Source organism: Ruditapes philippinarum, unplaced genomic scaffold (assembly GCF_026571515.1).
Source record: "Ruditapes philippinarum isolate M1 unplaced genomic scaffold, ASM2657151v2 ctg6430_1_1_1_1, whole genome shotgun sequence".
Lineage (NCBI taxonomy): Eukaryota > Metazoa > Mollusca > Bivalvia > Venerida > Veneridae > Ruditapes > Ruditapes philippinarum.
This window is the reverse complement of record NW_026866043.1, coordinates 24,472-48,711: the sequence shown is the minus strand read 5'-3', so window position 1 is coordinate 48,711 and position 24,240 is coordinate 24,472. Positions and strand designations below refer to the sequence as shown.

Genomic DNA, 24,240 nt, shown 5'->3' with positions numbered 1-24,240 from the left:
CTGCTGTTTTGGCACATCAGTATTTTATGTTTTTATTGTTTGTTTTGTTACATAGTAAAACAAATAATTATGTTTATTAAAATTTGGGATTTTTTTTTAATGTTTGTATCAAAATCAGCACCAGCATTAATACTTTTCCCCACAAGTAAATAACAGCTTCTCCACATGAATCAACAGATAAACAAATTGTCACAAACATTTGCTGAGGCATAGTAGTATGCTTACTAGAAGTGATGTGTATATAAATACGATCAGTCAAAATTCACTACAGGTTCAAACATGTTAACAAGCCCACAGCAAACTTTTTCAATTTTATCCACTTAAGGAATATCCCCATTCTCCCTCGCGATGAGGAAATCAATTGGTAATGTACCATTTAGTATAGTGTATTTCTCTTTGACAAGCCCAATCACTGGATCAACATGGATTCTGACATTTGCATTTTTTCTTGTTGTATCAACATCAAGCGGAGATAACTTGCTTTTCCCTTAAGTGATTGCAGGAAATTTCACTTCCGCACACTTACTTCCAATGCTTGCTTAAATATCAAAGCCCCTATCTGCTAGCACAAGATCACCTGGTAAAATATTATGTAAAAAAACACACTTTTCAGTGATGTGTTTATCACTGGTCCTCCAACCCCATGACTTTGAAATAAAAGAAATAACACCTTGTGGGGTTATACCTAATACAAAATTTACTGTGTTATGATGTTTGTATGTGGACCAGGTTTCCGCTCTTGCTTTTAAATTTGATGGACGTTCAATAAAAACCTTGAAACAGTCTCTGATGACAGCACAGTTAGTTCTAAAATGTTGGTGAAATTGCATTGTCATTGTGATCCTTAACATCTCCCTGTCAGGCCAATACACTAATGGCTTCATGTGAATATGCATTATATCAGTGACATCTGAAAATTTGAACTGATAAGACAAGAACTGGTTAAATCAGTCTCAGTTTGATTAGTGTCAACATCAAGGTTTCGAACTTGCTTAAAGACAGCTTAGTGGGTATGTTTGCTTCTAAGAAATAAAGAATGCAAAGAGCACAGAAAAATATGTAAATCCTGTGAAATACTAAACTTTTTCATCATTTTTTCCATATAATCCCTACTTTATGGATTTTCAGCTGACAATTAATCTCATAATTCCTGATTTTTTTGTTTGCATGTATATAAGATATTTCGCTTTGCGTTGCGGTTATTCCTACAGAAGTAAGATCAGTTTAGCATACTGTGCCTTGGTCAAGTGTACAGTCCTCTTGTAACATTTCTTCACAATCCTGTGAAATACCAAGCATCGGCTTTTTTGTTTCTATCTTAACGTCGTTGAAAGCGACCAGTGGCAAAAAAGGGTGATGTTAAATGTTTTGACCCCATATTGACTGTAGGTGCCCAGTTAGGACTCTCTTTTTCATAAAAAGCTGCCTCTCTGAAGAATAAAGAGTTGCATTTTTAATCAATTTACTACTTATAATGCAGATTAAAATCAATTTAGCTGAAATAATACAGAATCAAAAGATTACTGGAGGAGTCCGACTTGATTCTAGCCAAGCTGTAAAATATTTACATATTAAACATAATTTTTCTCAACTTGTCAACAAACATGTATATCAACTTGGATTTCAAGGATGCACACATATTCTCAATTGCACTGTCTTTGAAACGGAAATTAATTAAAACTAATAAAATGACAAAAATTACCGCTAACAAAATGATCTGAACAGACTCGGATATTTTTCAATTTTTTCCAAGCGAAGTCTTGATGTAAATTTGCCAACCACAAACCGACAATACACTCATAAACCATGTAGGTGAAAAATTATGAATTGTTTCCCTTATCTTCGAGTAAAATCGATATCTCTAGTGCTAAAACCATGCAAATTAAGCCGTTCTAAACCGCTAGTTTGTTGTGATGTTCGATTTTTAAATTTATAATACCAATGGAAAGCTTTGCAACCAAAGTATTGTGATTAACTGTTAAATATACCATATGTCAGACCATTTTACATACGATTTATAGATAATAATAGCTTGTCGTCTGCTAGTTCGGAAAGTGTTTATCGATGTATTCTCTCATTTTCTCCCCTGCAAGGACAATCGATAATACTGTTTGTCATTATCCCTATCAGATATGTTATGACATTCTAAAACTCAACAAAGTTTACCATTTTCAATAAATATCAATTGCCATCCGCCTCGATGTAAGTGTTTACACTTTACCGTCTCGTGTCAATAATCCAGGTCATGATCGGCGGCCGGCATATTGATAACGTCATCCGCAAATGGTGTAGAATAATGTAAAGCAATATGCCTTTTATGTCAACCGACACGAAAACATTCAATGTTTTTTATATTATTTAAGAATGTGAATCACGAAAACTTCAATTCATAGAAATATTTTGATTTTCGTTTTCGTTGTAATTTATTTGCATTTAGCATAAGATGTGAGAATACATGGAATAGAAAGGAACAAAATGATTTGGGAGAGATTAGCGATAACTACATTGTTAACTATATGTGCAAAAATAAATTTGACTACAGGTAAGTCTCATGCTTTTTTTCTCAAATAGATGTTTTCTTAAACTGGGCAAATATGGGTTCTCCCATCTAATCTATGGGTACAAAAAAACTTTTACAGTTTCATGGTGCATTAATATTTACTTTAGGGTAATCAAAGAGTTGCGTCTATTGTATTAACAAAGTTACGGCGATAATGGATATTTTCAAAAAGATATGGTAAACAAGATCAACAAGAAAAGGCGGCGTTCAATGCAAACCCTAGAGCTGGTATATTATTATGTCACTTTCACCTTATCTATTATCTACGGTAACCGATAAACATAAAAAACTTCAATTATATAAATCACATCGTCAAAGGCAACACTTGAATTTTATAATAACATTGGAACAAGTCGGCGCTTAATGATTACTAAAGCTAGAATTATTCCAGGGATGTGAATTTGTACAATACTTGATACCGCCGAGCTTTGTATAATTTATGTGCCTAATGATGATATAACAAATATCATCTATCAGGCGATATTCGATCTGCACACAGTCTTGTTTCAGTTCTGCAGATGTTTCGAATTCAGCGATCTACTTTTCCATGAATGACTTACCTGCTTTCGGTACAGTCACTCTACGAACAGTTTGTTTTGATCGTTTGTACTCTAGGAATAGAGACTCACTTTTTCTTGGCCTTCAAGCATGCATCCATTTTTCACGAGTATTTTTACCAACATTGTGTAGATTTACCTTTCTTCCAGTAAGGTTTAGGGAAAGATGGAAGCTTTTCTTTGTAATAAATACTTTTTATGCTATTTACATGGCCGACACAATAGTCCCACATTGTTGATTAATATCACCATTGCTTATAATCGGTTAAAATCGGGCTTCTTCTATGAGTTGTTCTGAGCTTTTAAGTCTTTCAGAGTATCTTTTAAATTCACCACTTTTTTCCAATTTATATGAATTCGACTATTTGCTTCCTTATCTATTGAAACGTAACATAGATATGAAGCTCAAAATATACTACTATAAATGAAGATAAGGCAATTCACATTTTAATAAAATTTAGTAGTAATTTATTGTCCGATGAAATTTTATAAACCGGTACCCTGTATACTACCTTTACAGATTTGATATTTTAATTTTAAAGTTCTGCTCTAATAATCAGCTAAACTATTATTTATAAACGACACAAATTAGTTTCTTTTAGATTAAATTACATCATTTTCAGATGTAAATGAGATAACATAGGATATAACCATTCGGAACTGCCTCGGCTATTATCTATAATAACATCGGATACAATACGGATGAAAGTAGTTCTATCAGGTGGTTTCAAACGAATGTATATATTTGACATCTAATGTCTGTTCTGGTGTCGCGTAATTTTCACACGGGCGTAATATTACCACTGTTTATACATGTTTTTTAAAACTTGCCTGTGACTTTGTTTACAAATTTAGCGCTTTGAAAATTGCTATAAATCTTCAGCATAAAACAATTATTTCGTGCATGTATTTGAATATTCTGACAGTATTTATTTTGTTCAGAATATGTACGTGAAAGTGAGCTAAATCGCAAAATTTTGCATCTTTCGTAGGGTATTTTGAAAAAACCTGCAAGGTTCTAAAAGTATTATATTCAAGAAAATAGATGCTTTTAAAACTTGTCAGGGGTGTTAAACTTTGTTTCTTGACATTGTTTTATTTCTAAATGGGCTATAACTAATTTTAAACTGTAGTTGAAAATGGCCAATTTCTCCGAAAACTAGGTCAAATTACCGGAAAGGTTTGCTCGAAAGGGTACTACAAATGTAAAACTTGTAATTCATAACAAAACACATTTATTTTAAAGAATAAAGGTCTAATAACTTGTCCCATGTTATATTTTGCATAATTCAATGATTGGTTGTAATCAACAATCGCCATCAACATGATCAATATAAATAACACGATTTAAAGCGGATTGTATCCTTCGGCCGTTTTCCAAAATGGCGGACAAACGGTATAGATGGATACCGAAAAGAAGCTATTTTCGCGAAAATAAGATTGCGGCTACGAAAATTAGATTTATTTTTGATATAGTGCATTTATCTGTTTAAATAATTACGTTAATTCTATATTGATGCATTTTACAGCAAAATAAGATTTCAGAACCCCAAAAATATCTAAACAAGAAAAATATTACATACATTCGTATGTAATATAGGTACGATTGCATACTACTTTTTGTGAAGACTTTTTATGCTTGCTGCATTATAGTAATGTAAAATGAACAAACATGTCATGAGATATTTTATATCTTTAAACATTTTCATGGAATGTAATTATGTATCATCATATTACAGTTGCATGCCTTCAGATGAGAAAAATGATTTCAAGGAAATCAAAATATGAAAAGAAAATTCACGGTCAATTGACTGCTTTGAAGCATAATCACAGAATAAAATTACAGGAAATTAAAAACCTTTTTAATACACTAAAGGTAGAATTTCATTGTAAGTCATAGTATGATTATTTATACATATTAACATCATTATTTGTTATATATATTGATAAAAAACCGAAAGAAACAGTTTGTAAATATTTATTACAGTAAAATATGAAAAAAGGTATTTTCCATCCTATGCGACGCGCCGAGGTTAGCTATATATATAATTCCTGCACTAAGTCACGGTGGTGCTTGGGATAATCACTTGATACAGTATTTACGATACGAAAATACCTGGCTTATCCTGCCGAAAAGATATGAAAAAATACTTGATACTTAAAGATTATCGATTTATTTATTCTTTGCAAACTTTTTCTTTGCCTGATTGTAATAATATTGATGTGTTTTCATTGGCTTAAACCATCACGTTATCAATACACATAAAGGTGTGAACTAATTTCGTGTTCATTAAAATTATTCCGTTAATAGACATATAACAATTTTATCACAAAAATACGTTTTTAATACATGATATCAAAAAATAAATCTTATTTTACAAGAGCTTCCGTTATAAGTAGAGGTCTGTTCGATTGCGCGATGGCAAGAAGTGTTGAAAAAAGAGATGTCAGAATAAATATAAAATACACAGTAATGATATTTTCTAGATGTTTCTAAAAACTTTTGAATAAATATATGAAATTAAATATGACAGATCGTCTTTTTGATACTTTTGCGTTCGATTTGGTTTCTTCTCTTCTAAGCTGTTCTAGTCATTATATTCTCTTTTCGAACCGGACAAAAGACGACTGAAACGAACATTCGACTAATTTACAGTAGCAAAATTCTCCATGGAATTAGTGTACAGTATCCACTAAATCTTTGTTTTATTATAAATTCCTATTCAAATGAAATTCCATTTTGATCAAAATCAAATAATTTAAGTAATATTGTGTTTAAATCTAAGATGACAATAAATTGGGGAAAACATTGCTGGTAAAAATGAACTGAAATTGAACGAATAAAATGTTCTGTTTGCGATAAGCATGGTTAGTAGTAAATTATCCTATGCAAGTTAACAAGTTTGACTTCGACCGAATATCTTTTTAAAGATACTTCTTGTTATTGTTTGTTTTGTTACATAGTAAAACAAATTAATAATTATGTTTATAATAATTTGGAAAAAATGTTTGTATCAAAATCAGCACCAGCATTAATACTTTTCCCCCCAAGTAGATGACAGCTTCTCCACATGAATCAACAGATAAACAAATTGTCACAAACATTGCTGAGACAGTATAGTATGCTTACTATAAGTGATGTGTATACAAATACGATCAATCAAAATTCACTACAGGTTCACACATGTTAACAAGTCCACAACAAACTTTTGCAATTTTATCCACTTAAGGAATATCCCCATTATCCCTAGCGATGGTAATGTACCATTTAGTTTAGTGTATTTCTGTCTGACAAGCCCAATCACTCGATCAACATGGATTCTGACATTGCATTCTTTCTTGTTGTATCGACATCAAGCGGAGATAGCTGGCTTTTCCCTTTAGTGAAAGCAGGAATTTTCACTTTCACACACTTACTTCCAACGCTTGCTTAAATATCAAAGCCCCTATCTGCCGGCACAAGATCACCTGGTGAAATATTATGTAAAAAACCACACTTTTAAGGTATGTGTTCATCACTGGTCCTCACACCCCATGACTTTGAAATAAAAGAAATAACACCTTGTGGTGTTATAACTAATGCAAAATTACTGTATTATGATGTTTGTATGTGGACCAGGTTTCCGCTCTTGCTTTTAAATTTGATGAGCGTTCAATAAAAACCTTGAAACAGTCTCTGATGACAGCACATGCAGTTCTAAAATGTTGGTGAAATTGCATTGTCATTGTGAGCCTTAACATCTCCCTGTCAGACCAATACACTAATTGCTTCGTGTGAATATGCATTATATCAGTGACATCTGAAAATACCATGGATACATTTGATTGTGAAATTTTGAACTGATAAGACAAGAACTGGTTATTTAAACCAGTCTCAGTTTGATAAGTGTCAACATTAAGGTTTCGAACTTGCTTAAAGACCGCTTAGTGGGTATGTTTGCCTCTAAGAAATAATAGAATGCAAAGTGCATAGAAAAACATGTAAATCCTGTGAAATACTTAACCTTTCCACCATTTTTCTCATACTATATGGATTTTTATCTGACAATTTATCTCATAATTCCTGATTTGTTTAGTTTGTATATAAGATATTTCGCTTTGCATTGCGGTTATTCCTACAGAAGTAAGATCAGTTTGGCATGGTGTGCCTTGGTCAAGTGTACAGTCCTCCTCTAGTAACAGTGCTTCACAATCCTGAGAAATTCTAAGCAGGCTCCTTGCTGCATCGGTTTTTCTGTTTCTATTTTCACGTCGTTGAAAGCAATGAGTGGGAACATATGGTGATGTTAACTGTTTTGACCCCATATTGACTGTAGGTGCACAGTTAGGAAGTTAGGACTCTCTTTTTCATATAAAGCTGCTTCTCTCTCTGCAAAAAATAATGAGTTACATTTTTAATATATTTACTTTATCAAATTCAATACTTATAATGCAGATTAAAGTCATTTTAGATGGAATATCACAGAATCAAATAGTTGCTGAAGGTGTCCGACTTGATTCTAGCCCAGCTGTAAAATATTTCCATAATAAATATAATTTTTCTCAACTTGTCAACAAACGTGTATATCAACTTAGATTTTAAGGATGCACACATATTCTCAATCCCACTGTCTATGAAACTGAAATTAATTTAATGTAATAAAATGACGAAAATTAAACACATTTTAAAGCTAACAAAATGATTTGAACAGACTCGGACATTTTTTAAATTTTTCCAAGCGAAGTCTTGATGTTAATTCGCCAACCACAAACGCATTCTTTCTTCCGACAATACACCCATATACCATGACACGTTCGATATAAGCTACGCAACTAACCGAGGTATATCGAGTGAAAAAATACGAATTGTTTCCCTTGATTTCCAGTAAAATCGATATCTCTTATACTTAAACATACAAATTAAGCCTTTTTGTTGTGATGTTCAATTTTGAAATTTTTTACACCAATGGAAAGCGTTGGATCTTAGCTTCGTCACAGTACTGTATATACTTCAACACATCTATTTAAATTAACTGTTAAACCTACCATATGCCTAGCTTTTTTGTTGTCTGCTAATTCGGAAAGTGTTTATTTTTCCCCTTCAAGGTCAATCGATAATACTGTTTGTCATTATCCCTTTCAGATCTAATTATGACATCCTAAAACTCGACAATAGTTCACCATTTTCAATAAATATCATTTGTATGCGCGTGTTTACACTTTACCGTCTCCTGTCAATTATTTGGGACATGACCATATCTCCAATATGGCGGCCGGCTTATAATTATAGATTACGTAATCTGCAAAGGTTGTAGCTAAGGTTAAATTAAAACATAAAACCGACATGAAAACTTTCAATATTTTGTATTATTATATTCACCATCTTTTATGATTGATAACTAGTTTACAAGGTCATCTGTTTATAAGATATCGTTCAAGCTTATTTAAGTGGCGTGTATTATCTAACCTTGATTTATAGCAACCTAAACTTCAATTCGTAGAAATAGTTTCGTTTTCGTTGTAAAGGAAATTAGAATTTATTCCTGGATGCATTTTAGCGTAAGTTGGACAAAATGATTTGGCAGAAATTAACGATAACTACAAGATTAACTATATGTGGATTAATTCAGTTGACTTCAGGTAAGGTTTATGCTTTGTTTTACTAAAATAGCTGTTATCTGGAATGCGGCAAATGTGGGTTTTCCCATCTAATCTATGGGTACAAACAAACTTACAGTTTCATTGTGTATTATTATTCAAAATAGGGTGATCAAAGCGTTGCGTTTTCATATTAAATGTTGAATACTGCTTAAGTCGTTGCTAGTGGGCGTGGACGGTAGAATGCACTTAACAGTACCGTCCATGAACAGACTCAATCAAACCGAGCCTGCAAAATTTTCTGTCTTAACGTTTTGTGCGTTCTTCTTGTGGGAATCTTTATTTCTCTCTATTCAACCACGTCAGGGGCAAGCCGTTGTTTCCATAAGCAAACAATAAAACTCATTGCTTTTATACCGATTGGTTCCATGAGTTTTCAAAAAGCTTTTAAGTTCCAACGCAGTCGAACTAAAATAGATTCGTATAAACAAAACTATGTCTGACACAAACATAACACAGGTCACACACTTTTTTGTTTCGTTATCTTTTGACACCAGCATAAAAGATACATGTAAATATTTGTTTTGTTACGATATAAGATAACATAACTTTGTCTCGTGTTTTCTTTTCTTTTGTATCTGTTGAAACACACTTAAAGCATATTGCATAAACAACACATGCCTGTTACGGCAAAAATGGATATTGTTAACCTGAGAACTTGTATATTATTATGCCATTCTCACCTTTTCTATTTTATTATCTACCGATATACCTTAAAACTTCAATTATATATATAAAAACACATAATCAAAAGAAACACGTGCAACTTGTAACAACATTGGTACTAATGGTTACTTTAGCTAGAATTATTCCAGTGAAATTAATTTGTACTATACTGAATACCAAGATTTGTTTAAATTTAAGAAACCAAGGATGATATAACAAATATTACCTCTGATGGTCATATTCGATCTGAACACGTTTAAGTTGGGTGTATGGTAGTTTTACTTACAACACATACACCGTTACTTAATTGATCCAAAGATATGACTGTAGTATAGTTCAAACAGCATAATATTATACCCATCGAAATTGAGAATTGCACAAATGTCATTTTCGGTTAAGTTTCATTATTTCATTTCTTGTGCACAAACCTCATACTTAGTTATTCTTAACTAATATTGATACACTCTCAAAACGTTTAAGTTGTTTTGAATTTGTTTTCATGTAATTTCAGGCGGGAATATTTCTATACAGAAACCCGGTAATCAGACTGGTGAGAAGCCATATGAATGTGGTAGAAATGTTACACTCACTTGTAAGTTTAAGAAGAACACATTTGCCATTGTGTGGATGAAAGCAACCGATATTAAACCAATTGCAAAATGTACGCAAAATAATTGCTTTTTAACCTCTGAAAATAACGGACAGTACACGTTTACATATGATATTCAGGGCATCTTCAATTTGACAGTTATAGAGATAACCAAGAAAGACAACGGGAGAAAGTTGATTTGTTCAGATGGTTCTGACAGCGATTATGAAGTTATACAAGTTTCAGGTTAGCATAATAAATTAATTCTATGTATGTCAAGTTTTCGAATAAAAATACTGAAATGTGCAATACACAGAGAAAACTCTTTTGAACATTACCTTAATTGTTGTGTTTTAAAGCATATATTACACGTTCTATGTAATTATCCTCATGTTTTTCCTCTCAGATATAGGGGTAGTCTAAGTATACTTTGAGCACTAAGAATATAACACCGCATGATCGAACAATTCTGTTCTTACATTATTATCATATTTTGTCCAGAATTAATTAATTAATTAATTATTTAATGTATTTACAGACTATGAGCCTCTTCTTTTTGAAGATACAATAAATGGGACTGTCAGGGCGATATCGGGTTGTATATCTCAAGACATTGAAGTTTCTTTTAAATGGATAAAGGTGTCAGTAAGTTCTTATATATCAATTTTAGTAACAATGGAAATAAACTTCCTTCCTGGACTTTGATTGGCTCAAATACTGTTAACTACCGTAAGGAAGCAAAGCACGTACACATAACTATGGATTGTTTAACAATTGGGTGCATTTATTATTGCGTTTTGTTGTTTATAACATAATTCTCAATTCAAATGTCATTACTTTAAAGACGACTAGTAAAAGAGATGTATTATAATTATGATGCTTCTGGTCCATCAGATTCGACCTGTTAAATGTTTGTAGGACAAAGACAACTAGAAAACAGTTCGTGACTGATTTTATTATGATGTATTGCACCATAAACCATAAAACCGCGAGAACTGAAACAATACAAAAATCATAAATTGACTAAAACCACAATAGCAAGTCTCAGTTCTGACACATTAAACGATTTTGCAATTCTTACATGATGTTACTTCCTAAACATCTGAAAATGATATAATCAGAAGCAAACTTTAATCAAAATAACAGTTATAGAATTATACACAGTCAATAAGATATACCAAAACAGCCGACCAGAATGTTTTATTAGAATAGCGATCAAGATATTTCTTACAGTACGTTTTTGGCATCACTATATACCACAAATATGAAGTACAAGTTTCTGCAGGCCATTTAAGTTGCGGCAAATGACATACTGACGGATAAAGTTCGAAATCATCTTGCTCCCAAAATGTTCTATTAACCGCCAGCCCGAAGTTGATATTACGTTAAGCTTCTTCCTTAATGTTGTACCGTCTGGTGAACGTATGAAAAAAAGACTTGTGATGTGTTCACCCTTTGGAAGTATCACGAAATGTTTGACAAAGTCCCCTAAAACGCTGCTTCTTTCAGTCTCTCACTAACCCAGAGTAAGCCGTCGACAAAGGTGTAAAGCCTGTTAGTTTGTGGCAAAGTATCTGATGAGCAAATAATGTTAAATTCCTTCTAAAAAGCCTTTCGTTGCAAGAATCTCAATAACGCAAATTCCCAGCACTGATCAAGAATGAACACCCATAACATTCTTTGCTAATTTCATGATTCTAGCTGTGACAGAGACAACGGTTTGCCAATTCAATAAAAAAGAAAAAGAAGAGAGAAAGGAGAAGAAAATGATTCCCTTGTATGTATAGGGATTGGGCAGCTTTACCGACAAGATTTCCTAGTTGTAGCTCAGTTTCTTGTTTCGGTTCATGAATCTCCTTTTCCCAAGAAACGTTGGACCCTCTAATCAAGAGAAACAGATGAGTTTCTGTGCTGTTAAGCCACAAGATACATGATTAGCTGAACGGCTACCAGATTCCATATAGCACTATTGGAAAACGTCCCTTGCTTCAATGATTATCTGCACACGATTGGTGACAAAGATAATTATGGAATCTCCTTGATTTGTTATTAATGTAGCCAATGACTGCCCATGAGTTGGACCCACAAAAAACTCTCTGGCATAAGAAAGATCTAATTCTTCTTTCAAAAATAAACTTGTCTTGACAAAAGTTCATCCGCTGTTAATTCAAGACGCGGTATAGTGGTGACCTTTGAAGACGCAACCTTTGCATTTCCCATTAGGAATGCACAACGAACTGATGTTTCATCTACGAATCTAATATATGTACATCGGACATAGCCGTTGCAGCTAGCACCTAAAAAGAGGTTCAACTCAATACTAACATGGCTTTCGGAAAATATAGATGAATACACAGAGGAATATTGACACAACTCAAATTCGTCCCATCCTCTATCCACCAGTCCCACTCAGACTTCTTGTTTGTTGAGTGAATGTCGTCCTAATCAACTCAGTTTGGCACAATTCTTGTAATATATTCTTCCCTGTTAATATAAACGGCGAGAGAAACCCAAGTGGATCAAATATCAAAGCCACAATTCACAGTAGTTTGTGTCTGACAATAGTCTGAATTTTTAATACGTCGCCAAAAGTAGTCTCTTTGACACGAACTTTACGTTCAACTGGTAGAACCTCAAATGCCAAATCTAACCTTTACACCTCTGTGGTTGGTTCAGGAACCGGAATAGAGTCAATGACGCTTTTTCTTTTTGATATGAATTAATGCAGACGAGGACCTTCATTTGCTCAAAAAAACTGTGCATCCTGTATAAGTTATATAGCTTTATTTTCAATTTCTACACTCGCCAAACCATCATCTACATATAAATTGTTCTGTACCTGTACCAAATATGATGCTTGCAAGAATGTTTTCTCTTTTGACCTGAAGGTTAGGTATTTAAGGCCCTAGTTTGCACATATATATGACGATACTGTAACAAAAAGGTGTACGTTCGTTCTGTATACTGATGGCTTTGTGTCAGTGTCATCGCTCTAAAAACCATTAGGAACGCAAGAAGGTTTTGTCCCCCTTTTATTAACGAAAAATTAATGAAACATTATTTCGACGCCATACATTATCGCTACGATTATCTTCTTTAATCTATACAGATCACCTGTAGGACCATTCGTCAGATCTGGACCTGTACGGAGAAGTTCATTAGCGACGTACCGCCATACTTTGCAGAACAGACGAATACTACACACAGCTTATTAGGCTTTTAAGGATGATATACCCCATGATGTAAGATATACAATTTTGATCCTCTTGGGGCTTCCGATTATTCTAATTCTGCATCACCGCCGTTGATCATATCTTCCATTATGCTTTGGTATCGACTCAAAAACTCTAGATTTGCATGATCTTACGTTTAAGATAAACAGACAAACATCTGCTAGCCTTTTGTTGCCTGGAATCAATGATCATGTTTTAATAGGAAAGGGTATTTCTAAATGAAATGGCCATCTTCTCTCTTATGTATGTTTTTCTCTTATTCATGTTTTTTTCGAGTGGTTTAAGAAATTAAACGTGTCCTTTTGGTACCAGATTCAATCTGCAGATCCGTATTTCCTACAATTCCGAGGCTCGCCAGAACTGCGTATGGCTCGTCATTCACATCTTCTATTGTCCGTTTCGGTACTAAAGCTAAAGGGCATAGGCATCCAATAAGAAGTCCGATAACTCATGACCGCAAAGGTGATATTTCATTGACTATCTCTTCAAGATGTTGTCACCGTTAGTCCCGTAATCCCCTTACTTTCAATGACTGTTTGCTGTGAAGTCATTGTTGATAAACTTAGCTTGGTGTTTTTTTCCGTTTCTTAGGCTACTGACGTATCTTCATGAATAATGATAAAATCGCTCTGGGTATCCAACGAGGCATATTTCACGGTTTATGTTCCATTGATATCAACACACTATGCCTTTCATTTGATACATTACTCTTAACCTAGCTGCCTTTATAAAATCATTGCCGGCTTCACATGTTTCTTTATTAGACCTTTCCTCATACATACACGTTGGATGACGGTCTCCTTTACACACGCTACAGGTCAGCTTTCTTCGACATTCATTATTTCCATGGCCATTTCTGAGGCAACCATTTTAATCTGGAGTAGCAGGTACACCTTGTGGAACTGCCGAGGAAACAGTTTGCAGTATGCTTAATTGTGGAGTAACAATATATGAATGAGATGGAGCAGATAAAGCAAGATTATCTTAAGAAACTGTAAATCTTGGACGCACTTGGATGCACGGAAAGTCCAGTCTGCGACATTAGTAATAAATCATTGTCTTGATCAGTTCAACTATGTGCCATTATTTGCTGAGAAGCACTTTGGTCATGCAGTTGACGAAATATCACATTGTCAATAATAACATTTTCTTCTGCACGTTTCATTTCCTTTAATCTAGCAGCACCAACCTCTAAATTCTTTCTAGCCTCTTTCATGTTTTGCTTTGCCCTTTGCATCCAAGTAATTTTATTTGATGTTTTCTTTCTTCTTCTCTTTCGGCTCCGCTTTCTTTCCAACAAAATCTGCCACTTCATTTGTTTCAGAGCAAAGAGATTTTCCAGAGTTACTGTTTTGAGAAAACAGAGTGAGTATTTTCATTTTGCTTTATTTTAACGTAATTGGAAACTTCAAATTCTAAAACAACAGTTTTAAGCTTATTCAATATTATAATTATTTCAACAGTCAGTTTCGTATCACCTCCATTTCGTAATGTTTTAGGTTTATTAACCACATTTCCATTTTCCGTCTCTGAACACTCCCTTTTTGCATACTCTTTGCAAAACCCACTCTTTGCAAAACCCTTGCATGCCCTTTCCAACGTCCATATACACTTTTAAATGTCCATGTTTCCGACATGACTTTAGTCCTTTGTATTTGTCGAGAATGTCTCTGAACGTCACTGTCATCTCTTTCCACAGGAGACGGTTCAGTCACAGACAACTAGTCTAGTCAAAACTAAAAAATGAAAATAGATAATATGAAAGACCATAACTCTGATAAAAATAAAGAACTGAAATATGCTTAAAATATGCACAATTAGACTTGGTACTGATCAGTCCAGTATAGTTTGGATAAAATTGCACAGTAGTTTTTTAGGAGTAGCTAAAGACAGACGGATGGACAGACAAACATACCACAAAGAAGTGATGGCTACTTTGTTTTATGTATCAGCTTTTGTGTTACAGGCAACATGAAAATGTCAACAGATCAAAGCGCCTTTTTTGGGCAAACCCGTATAATTTGCTCACGTACTTACGCTTCTTACGTTACAGGTCAATAATGCAAAGTTTTATTCATATTACTGATATAAGAGAGGAAGTATGGGCGAACTTTGCAAATAAAATACACTAAAGGGCATTAACTTTGACAAAACCATTAGACAAAAAAATCGCCGACAATTTGCATAACTAAACTCGGTACTGATCATTCATGTAAATTTTGGATGTAATTGCATCAGTAGTTTTTGAGGAGTACCATGACAAGTTTTGAGACTGAATGACTTACGGACATACTGACAGACAAACAGAAAGGCAGACGACGGAGAAGTAATCCCTATATGTTGCCATAGATCTCAAATGTTGTTACATTAATAAGATTTGACATTTAAAGGGGTTAGGGTTTAGATGAGAAGCTATATGTTGTTATACAATTTTTTGTGGGGTTAATAAATATCAAAGGCAGATCAAATGAATAACCTTAATATTGTCACCAGAACATTCGTCTGTCCAGTGGTTGACATCTCAGGTCCGCTATGTATTTAATGAAAAGTATAAAAGAAATTCCATTTACATTACAATAATTGTACTTTATACTACACTGACCTTGCTCGAATGACATTAAATAACGTATAGAATGACTAAATGGTAAAAGCTCGCCTTTTCACCCACCGAAATGGACTTTGAGACGGCTTATCACACCTATTTATATACGACTATGAATGAAAAAGGTAAGAATGACAAAAATGATATTTTTACTACATAATTATGATCATGATTTCTGTCAGACGTCTTGAGGTATGGCTCCCACACTAGAGTTTGTTTGTTAAATCCAAAAAGTAAAGGTTATTTATTACATTTATGTAGGTTAGTAGTGGCATTGAGGAGGAAATAATTCCAACAATTCATGATGATTATACAAGAAATTGTTCGAATGATTCTGATTGCGGGTATGATCAGCAAGTACAGTATTCAGAGATGATTTCTGCCAAATCTAATGACAATGGGAAATATGTTCTGAAAGTCTTAGCGGTATTTGGAAATGAAAGCAAAGAGTCATGCAATACTGCTTACAAGTACATGATTGAAGAACATGGTAAAATTTATTTTACTTATAGTCATAATTTTGCTACTCCAAAGCTGCTCATTTACTGAATAATATGCTAAATTTCGAAATTCACTTATTACTTTTTTTCATTTGAGAGAGCATAAAAATGATAAACAGTTCAATGCGTTTTTCTATATTATCATTGAAATTGAAGCTGTGTTTATTTCATCAATTACTTTTAAATCAGTTCAATATGCAACTGTACATGTATTTAGGGATTCCAGAACCGATATTTAATTGAGGTTTCCGAAAGCATTTTTGTTTAGAATTGTCTGTATATCAAATGTGCTTATTTTTTAAACTTTTTAGTGCATGTCTCGTAATATGCGCTTTTTGTATAACTTAAATAAGTTGTAGGGCTATGACTTAACAAGTCTTTGAAGAAAGATTTGTTTGCTTTACTGGAGGAATGTTGTTTTATCTGATATCTAGTCATTCCTTAGGTAAATGGAGTCGCGTTTGCGTCACCTCTTTAGTTAAAATTGCTAAATCATGTCTGTCCTCATGTTCCGTTTAGCCTTATGCATTCAATATAATCTTGTCTTGTCTTATTGAAATCTAAGCACTGATATTGTCTTCCAAATTGCAAAATACCTTTAATAAAGAAAATGTTTCATTTTCAGATAATAAACGGACCAACAATGAAACGGTTATTGGATTTGTTGTTACTGGTGGTTTTCTTGGAGTTTCAATTGCAATTCTTCTGTTGTGGAAATGTCGGAAAAGACGAAGGAAAGAAGAAGAGGAATTTTGTCCGTGAGTTTATTAGCTTAAAATTTAATTTTCGTGATTATGATGAACTAGGAAATGCCATTCAAACTATTCAAATTTAATTGGTTAAGCAATAATAAAGAAACAGTACATAGTATTAAGGATCTCACAACATTATAGTGACCGATCAGGCAGTCCGGAAACATTTAATGGAGCAAAGGCAAAATAATTGTTATCGATGGTGTGAATCCGCTTTTTGGCACCAATTTGGAACTTTGACGCGTACAAATTATTCCTTATCAAAATATTAGGATTTACTTGTAAATCATGACATTTTTTTTATCTTTTTAATTTCCTTTAAATCAGTAGACATGTAATATAAATGTTTACTGATGCAAAACAATTGTTTTATTTAGTTTCCTTGTCAAATCTATATTAAGAGGATTTGATATGGATAAAAATATCTAACATAGATATGAAATAATCGGGCACTCCTTTTAATATAATGACTGTGATTTAATGCTTATATAGCTGCATTAGTTGCAAGACAATTTTAAACGGGTATTCAGCTGTGACATGATATACATGAATAGGATATCTTATACTGCATTTATTTGAATTAAAGGTTCATTATGCCTCAGAAACATGAGATTTATAATTGTTTTAGAGCATCTCGTATTAGATGCTTGTCACCTGAGTTAAGAAGCGCTGAAGGTGACATAATTTGCGTAAAATGATCAAAATGTAAAAAGAAGTATTTTGATTTCCATACAAAATGCTAAACCACTTTGGCTATATTTATAACCAAAAGGCAACAAAAGCAAAAGATAATTCAGGTAGTTGACCGATGAGTAACTTCTTGGAAACTGATATAGGACAACAAACATAACAAGCTTTTGAGAAATAAAAAATGAAAGCAATTCTGCGGTAAAGTGCACCTTTAAATGTTACAATATCAGACCCTGACATAATCTTTCAAAATGATGAAGATGTGATTTTGTGCCACCGTGGCATCTGCGATGCGGTGGATTATAGTGGTTCATCTTTGTATGTGTGTGTGTCGGTTATATAGATTATATAGTAGCCTTAAAAAACTTCCCCTTAAAAACAACATTTCAAATTTCAACCAAACTTCTAAAGATTGATCATTGAGAGAAAAGCTCCCAAAGCTGTTAAAATAATTCGATTCAATGAAGAAATCTGGTAACCATGGCAACAAAAATATTTAAAAGATAAAAAATCTTCTTCTAGCCTAGAGCTAAGACATTTAGCATAAGGCATTATCTGGTATTATCTATACCAAGACTGTTCAAATTATTGCCCTGGGGTCAAAATGGGTCTGCCCCGGATGAACATAAATTTTCCTTATATGTTTAATTTAAAATTAAATGAAAACTTTCTTCTCTAAAACTACTAGAGCTTAAGCTTATTTTTTACATGAAACAATATCTAGTAGACCTCTACCAAGTTTGTTAAAATTAAAGCCCTTGGGTCAAAATTTGTCCCCAGGGCGTCATTGATGTTCCTTCTATGTACATAGTAAAAAAAACACCAAAAAGAGCCCCGCACCCCCCAAAAAAACCAACAACAACAGAAAACAACAACAACAAAAACTTCTGGTATACTAAAGAGACTTTAGCAGAGATAGTTGGTGTGAAAAATTGTGAACCTCTTCAAAAATTGTTCAAATTATATCCCTAGGATCAAATTGGCCCCGGCCCAAGGGAACATAGGTTTTTCTCATATAGTACAAACTTCAAAAATATCTTTTGGACATGAAAAAATATCTAGTTGACCTCTTCTAAGTTTGTTTAAACCATAGCACTTGGGTAAAAATTGGCCCCGCCCAATTGATTTCCTGATATGCATATAGTAACCCCCCCCCCCAAAAAAAAATATATAAATAAAAAGATATATGTTATACTATAGAAGCCTAAGCTTAGATAACTGTTATGAAACATTTTCTGTCATAGCCCTTGGGTCTAATTTGAACATAGATTTGTCTTATATGTATATGTATATAGTAAAATTTTCTAGATGAATTTCTTCTCCAGAACTGCAACAGCTTAAGCTTAGTGTTAAGGCTTCACCTGAGATAATTGTTATGAAACATTGTCTGGTGGACCTCTACAAAAATTGTTCAAATTATTGCCTTTGAGTAATTGGCCCTACCCATATAGAGCAATATAGATTTTCTGTTTATGTATATAGCACAAATTTCAAAAGAATTTCTTCTACAAAACTACAATTATAGCTAAAGTTTAGTTGTTTGACATGAAACTTTATCTAGTAGACCTCTAAGTTTGTTCAAATGATAGTCTTTTGGTCACAATTGCCCCCGGGGGCCATGTCTTTTTTCTTATTTAGTAAATACCTTAAAATTCTCCTTATGAAAACTGCAAGGGCTATTTCTTATAATCAACAAATTGGATCTTAGTCTGGTGATCCTCAACAAAAATATTCAAATTTTAGCCCTGAACCAAAATGGGCCAAACCCCGGGGGAACATAAATTTTCCTTGTATGTCAGTTGTCATAGCAATCACTGACTTTCCAAAGACACCAGTAACTTTCCATAGCAACCACCGACTTCCATTGCTACCGGTGACTATCAATAGCAACCAGTGAATTACATAACAATCACTGGCTGTCCAAGGCAGCCATAGACCTCTTTAGCAACCAATGACATTCAATAGCAACCAATATATTTCAATGACAACAATTGATTTAACATAGCACGCATTGACTTATATTGCGACCATTGACTTTCCATAGCAACCATTTACTTTATAGCACCATTGACTTGCCATAGCAACAATTGACGTCTCATAGCAATCATTGATTTTCCATAGCAATCAGTGCCTTCTCATGGCAACCATTGACTTTCCATATCAACTGGTGACCAATATTGTAACCAGTGATTTCAATAGCAAACATTGACTTTCCATAGCAACCAGTAACTTACCATAGCATCTACTGACTTCCATAGCAACCAGTGACTCTCTATAGCAACCAATGAATTACATCACAATCATTGGTTGTCCAAGGCAACCATAGACCTCTTTAGCAACCAATGGCATTCCATACAAACCAATACCTATAAAGGACAGCTATTGATTTTCTATAGCAACCATTGACTTATATTGTAAGCATTGACTTTCCAGCCATAGTAATCAGTGCATATTCATAGCAATCAATGACTTTCCATATCAATCGAGGACCAATATTGCAACCATTGACTTTCAATTGCAACCATTAACTTTCCATAGAAACCAATGGCTTTCCGGTGCAACCAGTGACTAACGTTGCAACCATTGACTTTCAACTAAATTTCCACAGAAACCATACACCAGTAACAACCGATCACGTTATACAGCAACCATTCATTTGCCAGAGCAGCCTCTGACTTTCCAAAGCAACTATTGACTTTCCAAGGCAACCAATGACTTCCATAGCAAATACTGAATTTCCATAGCAACCGATGACTTTCTATAGCAACCATAGACTTGCATAGCAAACAATGACTGCAGATAGCAATTAACGACTCTCATAGCAACCAATAATTTCCATAGCAACCATTAATGTTTCATAAAATCAATTGACTTTCCATAGCAACCGATGACTCCCATAGCAACCAACTGCTTTTAATAGCAACAAGTGACTTCAAATCAGCCATTGACTTATCATAACAAACTGTAAATTTCAATAGCAAACTTTTTACATAGGAATCAGTGGCATCCATAGCAATCATTAACTCTCCATAGCAACGAGTGTACCATTGAATTTTATGGCATTCATTGACTTCCAAGGAAACCACTGCTTTTGTACAGCAACCAATGACTTCTTTAGTAACTATTGTTTTCCCTTAGGAATAGCAACCAGTAAATGTTTTCAGATAAACATATTAACTTTGTGATATCAAAAAAAAGATTTAGATGTTCTATCTGCATTCGTTTATAGTTAATAATATTACTACCCCTTGACATTAAAAATATTTATATATTCAGCGATATAAGGGTCATGATGGCTGTCTCGTCCATGTGTACATGTTATGCATTTTTTCTAAAGAAAGATCCAATATCTGGGAGTTTGTGTAAAGAATCAAAACTTCTAGCAAGAGAGATTTTGGCTTTCAGGGAATCTTATAAAATGATTTGAATATATTTTTAAACTGTTCATGGAAATTAGCATGAATCTGGGAAAATGCTGTGTTTAACAAAAACTTAAACAAATAAATTAATGATAATAGCATGATCTCTTTACTTATTATTATTATGAATTTTACTTTACTAAAATATACCTTTTCAGGCAAAAGCTTAGCGAACAATACACACAAAAGAAGTTAAACGAAAAAAGAGATACTTCAACCAAACCGTAAGTATTTTATGCACCTATACTCATTTTCAATTATAAAACAGCAAGTGCTAAACTGTTGCCCTGCCCTTTTGTTTTAAAATACATTAAAGCAAATTGGTCTGAAGTAGAAGTTTTGTAATAACATAAACAATCATGTTAATGGTGTTTAATATTGAATGAAATATTGATGTTGTTTGTAAATGTGAGAAACATGATCCGATTTTATATAGATATACATGTAGATGTATAAATATGTACATAATATATCGTTCTAGAAAAATATTATTTCTCGCCATATAACTTATTATTACCCTTCCAGATTTTTTCCGCCTTTTTGATTGGATATTGATCACCCGAAAGAAATTGATATTACCGAGCCGGGTAATATACACACTCAATTTCCCCGTTAGGTACCCCACGTTGTAAACAACATGCGCTGTGGCGATACGCGTACGGTTTGATCTTACACGATGTAAATTCCGATTTACAAGCACTTTTTAACTGTCAAATGATAAATATTTACCAAAATAGAGTAATGATACATATTCTCATCAGTATTGAAAACAAATTTGACCTTGTGAAAGCTTGATATTAATTCCAAAAAAGTGCGTTCATAAGACTACTCCTTTTCTCTTGTTTACATTCGTTACGTTCGAAAGAATATACGTCATGTATTTATGTGACGTCATGTTGTGGTGAAGGGGTGCCCTAAAAGGAATCTTATTTCGACGTTTCATTTGAAGTAGCAATGATATATTTTAAAATCGTCTAAGCTCGACAGGGGAAGGGTAATAAAAATATTATTTTGGTTTTGGAGTGATATATGTGGATATATTACCTGTCAAGATAAAATATCACCCTCGCCTAACGGCTCGGGTGATATAAAATCTTGACAGGTAATATATCCACATATATCACTCCAAAACCAAAATAACATATAATATATCTTACAACACTTATCAACATTTTTTCAAAGAAATATTTATAAGATTATTCAAATAATACATTTCTATTACTTTTATCAATACTTGAAACATTAATGGAAAATGTTCCAATTGTAGACCAATCCATTTTAAATTGTCAGTTTATTTAAAAACGATCACTTTTATACGACAGATGACTGCTGCATATCGTATATTGTTTTTTTATCATAGTTTATTTAAACATTGTAATCAAATAAAACAGAACCTTGTCCGAAGTATGTGTGATATTGTTATTACCAGTACCAGCATTAACCGTTAAAGATTAAAAACATTTAATAAATGATTATAATGACATGGTCTCTTACATAATAAGAGGGTTTTTTCAATTTGAATTGTGCAAACATCAATATATCATTTTTAAAAGACTGTTTGAAGAACAAGGCGATTCATGAATGAAAAAGTCAAAAGAGCTAAGAGAAACCACCGTCCATCTGTAAGTTGTTCATTGATGCTATATTTGCCTAACCTTCTTCCTTATAAATACTTATACACCGTGCAAATGATGTCTTGTACCTTTTGTATCCTAAAAATATTAAAATGTTAATATTTGAAAACGATCACTTAATTTGTAAAACTGAATTTGCACACGTGATCATAGAAAACGTTTGATTTTACCTTGAATTTAATTCTTTTTTCTACAAATTTGTAAAAACATTTCTCTACACTATCTTAGCACTAACAGAAATAAGCAGAGTTCACTGCCGTTGAGGACGAATGCATTAACTTTGTACTTTTTAAGAAATATCATAATTTATGTTAATTGGAACATCATTATACGAAGCATTTTATTTTGGCTTCATTTTTCATTATCAATAAAATGTCAGTGAATTTCAATTGATTAAATAAAAATCTTGCTTTCAGGAAAAAAGACGAACCCCCACAGACACGATACTTAGCAAAAACCTGTTCGATCGTCGTCATCGTCGCCGCCGTCGTCACCCCAAAGATGGACTTAAGTGACTTCAAATCATGTTATAGCTACATCAATTTTATTTGCTGAAATAAGCAAACATTGTTGAATTATTTATGTGGAATGGTTATATTCAGATATCATCATTTGTATAACACACCATATTACCGGCACCATTGCTCACAGATTGCTGCAGTGATGGTAGTGGTGTTTGTAGTTTGTAGCACAGGTCAGTAACCACATTGTTTCTGGAGATGCAGATATGCAGTTTACTAGTTAAAGTTGCCTTCTCTTTCGCAAGGAACGCTTATATATTCTATACAATATATCTAGAGCAGGTGTACAGAGAGGATAACCGGAGAAAGGATTTCATGATCAATCACTATAAAAGTGACCTGCACCGTTCGGGAATCGAACCCGCAATGATTACAGAAATCTAAAATTTACTGATCACCTGGTAGATTATTTAATTGGTATATTCATATATCGCAAATAAGGACATTTCATTCCTACAACCTTACTGTCCATTGACTAGAAATACTGTCAGGTAATTCTGGATTCGATTCCCCATTCATGGAATATTTTGAGCGGTTGAAAATGTCAGCCACAGACAAATCCGTAAAAATGTTGTTTTTTTTCCCAAATATCTCAAGTTTGAAATAAATGAAAGGATTTCTTGCTATACACATAAGCATTCATCACTTTTGGTCACTAATACCGAGCATTCTTGAGACTTCCAAACAAACCCGGTGTAAAAGAATCTGCAGCCGTTGAAGGCTGAAATGTATTTTCAATGCCACCGGTCATGACAGAAAGACTGAAAGTGGCTAACATTCGAACAGAAATTTTATTAATTCTAATTCCTTTATTCATAGCGTATGTCTATCTACAAATAAGACGTTGAACTATCATTTGTGATACATTTTCTCATGACAC

The 24,240-nt window shown here is 33.4% G+C and overlaps 1 protein-coding gene across 2 annotated transcripts; it reads left to right on the top strand.

The window, feature by feature from the left end:
- Positions 1 to 2,464: 2,464 nt before the first annotated feature.
- On the top strand, positions 2,465 to 22,827 carry LOC132731101 (uncharacterized). Of its 2 annotated transcripts, none has more exons than XM_060717216.1 (7): positions 2,465 to 2,542; positions 9,932 to 10,255; positions 10,548 to 10,654; positions 16,106 to 16,334; positions 16,970 to 17,102; positions 21,364 to 21,429; positions 22,759 to 22,827. In XM_060717216.1, the coding sequence occupies exons 1-7, from the start codon at positions 2,476 to 2,478 to the stop codon at positions 22,784 to 22,786; spliced, it is 954 nt and encodes a 317-aa protein (XP_060573199.1). In that variant the 5' UTR covers positions 2,465 to 2,475; the 3' UTR covers positions 22,787 to 22,827. The 2 variants fall into 2 exon arrangements, with proteins under 2 accessions (XP_060573199.1, XP_060573198.1); XM_060717215.1 differs by lacking the exon at positions 2,465 to 2,542 and adding an exon at positions 8,433 to 8,736.
- The last annotated feature ends 1,413 nt before the right edge of the window (positions 22,828 to 24,240 follow it).